Raw genomic sequence first — 6400 nt, forward strand, 5'->3', positions numbered from 1 at the left:
ACATTTTTTTTGCATTTGGAAAAAATACAATCAATGCTGACCAATATAAATGACCATGAATAGTGTACAGAGGACGATCCATGGTCTGAAGTTACTCTTTCTAAACACTGGTGTGGGTCAATGGGACTGAACAAAATCTGCCACCAAATGGGAGCATTCCCTTCGATTGTTAAAACTCAACCCTGAAGTCACACATTTCAGTCCTTTTGACCTGCCTGTTCTCTCCCTTCTCCTTTTGCAGGCCCGTCATTCGCCCTCTATGGTCAGCCTGCAGTCCGTGTTCGAGCGAAAGTACCACACCTTCAGCCGATCCACCACTCACCTCATCTGAACATCTAACACATTCCCCAAAAATAATATATATATTCTTGGTCCATAGTGAACAAACCGTAATGCCAGCATGGTTAAAATGTGATGTTTTGGTCATATCAGCATTTGTCCGGGCCGTCCGACCAGTGTTGTGGCGTCAAATAGGTTCTATATTAGATCTTATCAAGTTCAACCCTATCATGCTATTTCTATGTGTATTTCTAAATGTATTTCCTTTATTCCGTTGACTTTACCTAATGGCTTCTTCTGAACGTGGAGGATGCTTGCTCCATCCAACAGCATGGCCTGTGAGCCAAATGTCAGGTTCTCCAATGGTATTGCACAGTGTTAGGGGCCTGCTTAGGATGAACGCAGGCACTACCGGGGTATAATCTACCCTTTTGATCAATGAAGGATATCGGGCTCTTATTTTTTTCTTTTATTTTGGTATTAGTTGCATAGCTAGTTGGAGACATTCTTTTGAAATATCTATATTCACTGAACATTTTATCCTTAGCAACGTAGATACAGTTCACCTAACACTGATAATTTGAACAATTATTAACAATTGGAGTGTCGTGAAGGTTCCTACATTGCCTCCAGCTTTCATAAAGCTGGCGTTATGTTTTTAGCTTTGTTGACTCAGAGGATCAAGTCGAACTGTTGTTACCCTTCTGCTTTTTAAATTTTTGGTCTTTACCTTTTCTTATGTTTGGTCAGAGGAAGGGATGCTGCATCAAGTATATATTTATTGTTGCAGAATTAATGTTCTCCTCGTTTCTATGTTTTCAGCCATCTGTTTGTTTCTACTTCATGTTCTTTACTTTTGTGGTATATATTGTCTAATTTGGGGTTTTAATTGTCTATTTTCCTCGACTGTTATATATTTAATGCACTTCCACATTGGAGATTGAAGCTTACTCCCACATTATACTGCCTTTTGAGTTTACATTGAGATTTAGATATTTCTGATATACAATGAGAAACCGGACTAATTCACATTTTCAGTCCGTACAGAACACTGACGGGTTATGCCAAGTCTGTAATGTTATGGTTGAAAATGCTTTTACTTAAATAAAAGTCCATTTCATACAATGTTTATTTTTTGTATCGCCCAATGGACTATTTCCATATAAACAAATGTGGACTATCATTGTTTCATTTACCTTCACATGACTTTTTAAGTCGTGTTGCTAATTGCATTGCAGTCATTTTAAAGTACACTCAAATAGATGGCACTAAAGGCTGGCCATGTAATCCATTATTGTGACATACCCCTTTTTACGTGTCAAAACGGTTAATTTGAAGTTTAAGGAAAAGACTTAGAGAACCAACAGGGGCATGAAGAGATGCCATTGAGCCATGACGTCCTTCTCACACAAGCCCGAACCAACTAGGGCCAGGGCCCGTTCCAGTTATCCGGATATGCTCCACATATAATGCGTCTTTCAGATCAGTCATTTCAGTTCAGTTGCAACGACAATTTAATTTATACATGCAGTATACGCACATGTATAATTCCCACGTCGCACCACCGCAACGGGATATTAAGTGGCATTCTTGCGTGGTTGTAGAGTTGTGAAACAGCAGACGCGCTCTCCTTGGAAATAAATGGGCTACATGAGTTTGATTACTGACTGGTTTCAAATAAAGGTGCTTGATTTTTTTTTACGTGAACAAGGCATTTGCATCAATTTCTGGTAGGTTATACACATTTTTGGGAGGTGGAAAATCTTTTAAAATAGTACATATATAAATGCTTCAGACTTCAGATATTTATGTATCGTATTACAGCCAAATAAGCTATTTCCGAAAGTTGGAAGCGCAAGGAGATGGAATGGAAGTCATCGTCTTATGTATTTTAGTGAGGGGGTAAACTCTAAAAGCAAATAACAAATACCTACTGACACGGTAGGTCTAACGCAACCCACAGACAAACGTCCATTCATTTGAGTGGTTACATTTTCTTCAGGTGTTTAATCCTGGTTCTCTGGTTTCTCCCTCCCAGCCAATCACACTGCGTTGTTCTCATTGGCTCTTAATTGATGTCCCCTGTGTTTCCCCATGCTAAATGAAGTTGTGCGGTCCGCTGTTTGGAGAAAGCGACTTGTCGACATTTACGCTCCTAAATTAACGAAAATGTGCCTTGCCCAGCCCTTTAAAAACGTTGTTTTGCCATGTCTTGCATGGGAGATGCTGTAGCCGTTTCAAACAAAACATTGTATCCTCTAACCGTGTGGAACATGGTTAGAGGTGGTCTACCAACGAGGAACCCCGCGCAGTGAGTCATCTAATAGTTATTTTAGCTATGGACGTTTTTTCGCCTCTTTATTGAAATGGTATTGCATTTTGCAGTTCAATGGACCATGGACCAATGATCACTTCAGCTTGAATTATTTGAATTATTTTCATTAATTTGATAAATCATTTGATTTGAAAATCAAATGAAAGCTCAATCAATTGTAATCCCTAATGTCGTGGTTATTAAGTCTTTATTCAAATGGAATTATATTTTGCAATCGCCAAATCAATGTAACAAAAAAAACGATCTCAGCAACAATTTCTAGGGTTGAGCCCTAGCAGACTGAAACCAGTGATTCCCAAAGCAAAAGCTGTGTCTCCTTGATCCATCCATTCGTTACCCTCCATTTTTCAGAGACCATAGACCAGGCAAATAGGTTGGTTTGGAACATGTTGGCATTCTAGAATTTAATATTTCAGTCATGGATTAGATGTGCTTACTGAATAAACACTTGTGCACAGTACTCTACTGTAGCACTCTTCTATTCGTTAGCATTTTCCCCTTTCAATGGATTTGTAGCTGCTGGTTACACCTTTTCGTTTGACTGCTGTTTGATGTAGAATTTTGTAGTTTATGTGCAAATGTATGTGTTTTTGTGTCGGAATTCTTTGCAATGCTTTATTTGTTTTACCTCTGGCCATGTGGACTGTGGTAAAGGTTTTTGTTGAACTGCTTGGCCCCAAAGCACCTTTTTATGAACTTTGTTTTCAGTTTGGAAGCTTAGCGTGCATTCGTAGTTAATTTTCAGTACACACATGATTGCCTATTTTGATTTTTTTTTTTTTTTTTGAGATTTGCAAACCATAAACATCTTTACTGGAAAATTTGGTTTGATTTTAAGATTATTAAAGATCACTACAAACATCGGCATCAAAAGCAAATGGGGTTTACCATTTCCTCTGAGGTGAATGGACTAAAATTGCAATTCATCAGTTATTGATTTAGGTGGAGGCTGGTGATAAAGCCTCATCTTAAAGTCTGTAGTATCGTGGTTTTGAGGCTGGGTATGACTCGAAGAGTGGTAAAGGTTCAACAGGTGGGTTTATTCAGAGAAACAAGGTCAACGATCTTGTGCAGGAGATGGTTCTTGACGCATCTGCAGGTTAAAATTCAAGCCATATTGGTAGGGGCAGAATGGTAAAGAAGTCATGCTATAGGGTCTGATTTATCTCAGAACCATAAAACTTTATATGGTGTAGTCTTTACCACTCTGTAGGAGCATAAACTGAAACTGGTGTTAGCACTATGAATGTTTCATTCAATGAGGTGCTAATGGTGGCTTTAATGTGATCTAATACGGTAATAGAATAAATGAATTTACACCAATGGTTTCCTTGACTACCAGAACCATCTTACCAGACATGGCTCATGCTGGCCTTCATAATGGTGAGTGATGATTACCCTTCCTCAAACTAATTTGTGAAGCAACTTAAGGAAATTCTTCAACATGAACAATTGATCATGTACTGATGGTGTCATTTGTTTGTCTTCAAGTGTATCTTTGTTATCCTGGACTGACCCTTGTAGCTGCGGGGGAACAAAGACCAGTGGTACAGTGAATCTAACAGATGCATAAGGGTAAGATAAAAATATGCAATGCTCTCAAGGCATTTCTTGTTTATGTTACAGAATTAATCAGTTGACCCTAGTAACAGCAACACACCATACTGCAGTTGGACTAGCTTCAGGATTTCTCATATAGGTTACTTGTAAATTGGTTATTTTTTAAGATGACCCTTTACAGTTACAAGCATATAAAAAGGGGAATGGCATAAACCAAAGCAGAAGAACAATGATTACAGTTTTTATTGTAACGCTGGCTGTTTGGGAGAAGTGGAGTGAAATTGAATAAAATGCAATGTATTTATACACTTCTTGGTTTTTGCATTGATGGAATAAAATGTGTACATATACATATTCCTAAGCACACGGAGGTAATAGAACCTTAGTGAGTAAATGTGTTGCAGATGTGATGCAGGTTACTGGTCCTGCCAGTGACTGCTTCACTGACCAGCTCCTCCCCCAGGAGAGTCAAGCTCTTCTTCAGACAGATTGATCGCAGATGGAGTGGGGGGGGGGCATGGTGCAGAGAACCAGTTGAGGGCTGTGATAACGCTCAAAGGGAGACCAAATGTATCAGAAATGCTAATTGCATTCCTGATTTTCATACAATCTCTTAAGACTAGTCTTTTCCTGGAACATCTCATATTACATGTGCTTTTGTTTTAAAATTAGTATTAAGATAAGTAACACGTATGAGCCTGAGAGCCACCATGGGTATTTGAATGCACATGTAAAGAACATATTTATTATGAAAGATCCTCTCCTTCCAGTTGGTGGTTCAACGCTGAGGTCTCTACTGGGCTGGAGGGAGAGGCCTTCATGCAGATCCTCCAGACTGACCTGGTAGTCCTTGAGTGATCGAGTCACTCACTACATAGCAAAGTTGATCAACACCAGTCTACAGGACAATTTACCTCATTTGATTTGTCTAGTATTTTATTTATGTTTACCTTGTCTGTGAGAACCCTCTCAAGAGTCTAAACGAACACAGCCGGCAAAAGAAAACTGACAAAGGCTTTGACAAAATACCATCACTAACTTGAACATAAACATCTCTAACTTAATGGTGGAATTTAATATCTTTAATCTAAAAGCGTACCCGCCGTCTCTTAAAGTATTTAAATAAAAGCATTGAATTTCATTCAAAAGTATTAATTTGTAATTGCAAAGAATTTCATGTACGAAGATATTCCTATTTCATTTGTCTTTACGTAGGAATAAATATCGTCAATGTCAAAAGTATCATATTTTTGTGTGTTTTATATGAATTTTACAGTTTAGCATACTGGTACTTGATGTCATTTTAATGCTTGATACTCTTGGTAAGAAATTATACAAGTCCGTAATACGAGTGGGTTCAGCCTATTCCTGGAAATTAGTAAGGTATAATGCAATTAGGAATCTTTAAAGATGGGGTCGATGGGACTTATTGCTTTGGACTCCCATATGAGAGCGTGAATCACGTCACTTGTGCTACAGCCCACTAGCTGCATGCGCATTTAGCACTGCACTTTGCAAAGCAAAGCTCTTCACAACCGGCACTGTCGGTACTGCGGGCAATAACGAATGAATACCTAGACCGTGCTAACCGCATGCCTAAACTACACATCCCTCAACTTGACCATTTCAAACTTCATACCTTTGACGAAGCATCTCTAAAGCTTCACTGTTTCAAACTATTCCTAAACCAAACGTGCCATTTGGGCTCTAGCCACACGTAATAGTTTCTTGTTCCCCCCACCAGGGCTTTTGAATTTTAATCCAGGGTCTTAAAACACTTTAGAGATATCTGATAACCTTTTAAGATGTGTTGCTGCATTCATAAACTTAAAATTTAGTTTTTTTATGTTGGACTTGTTTCAACTCTAGGGAATTGTATCCATAATGAAATGCGATATTCAGGGAAGTTGGATGCAAACATGGAAGATATTAAGTGTGAACGTTGGAGTTGGTTCACTTCAGGATATTATTAGCTTGAATCTATTTGTGGTGGCGGTCGCCTATGGCATTTTGTGCATCTCAAGGTTTTCAATTAACATTTTGTGTTCAGGGACGTTTACTTTAAATCAGAGGTCTTCAACAGGGGGTCTGGGACCCCTAGGGGGTCCGCGGAGGTACTGCAGGGGGGTCACGAAAGTTTTGGTTGATTAGACATTTTTTTATATTCCCCCCGCAATTTTTTCCACAAATTGAAATGTCTTTAAATACATATTAACATGAATTCAA

The 6400-nt window shown here is 38.7% G+C and overlaps 1 protein-coding gene across 1 annotated transcript in view; it reads left to right on the top strand.

Annotated features, from left to right (window-relative positions):
• ect2 (epithelial cell transforming 2) overlaps positions 1 to 1325 on the top strand; it is a gene marked incomplete at its 3' end in the record, with an annotated part of 37850 nt that extends 36525 nt beyond the window's left edge. The window contains exon 25 of the mRNA XM_079739374.1: positions 242 to 1325. Coding sequence (XP_079595500.1) covers positions 242 to 331 — 90 coding nt within the window. The remainder of the gene's footprint in view (positions 1 to 241) is intronic.
• Positions 1326 to 6400: the final 5075 nt, after the last annotated feature.

This window comes from Pollachius pollachius, assembly GCF_949987615.1.
Source record: "Pollachius pollachius genome assembly, chromosome: 7".
Taxonomy (NCBI): domain Eukaryota; kingdom Metazoa; phylum Chordata; class Actinopteri; order Gadiformes; family Gadidae; genus Pollachius; species Pollachius pollachius.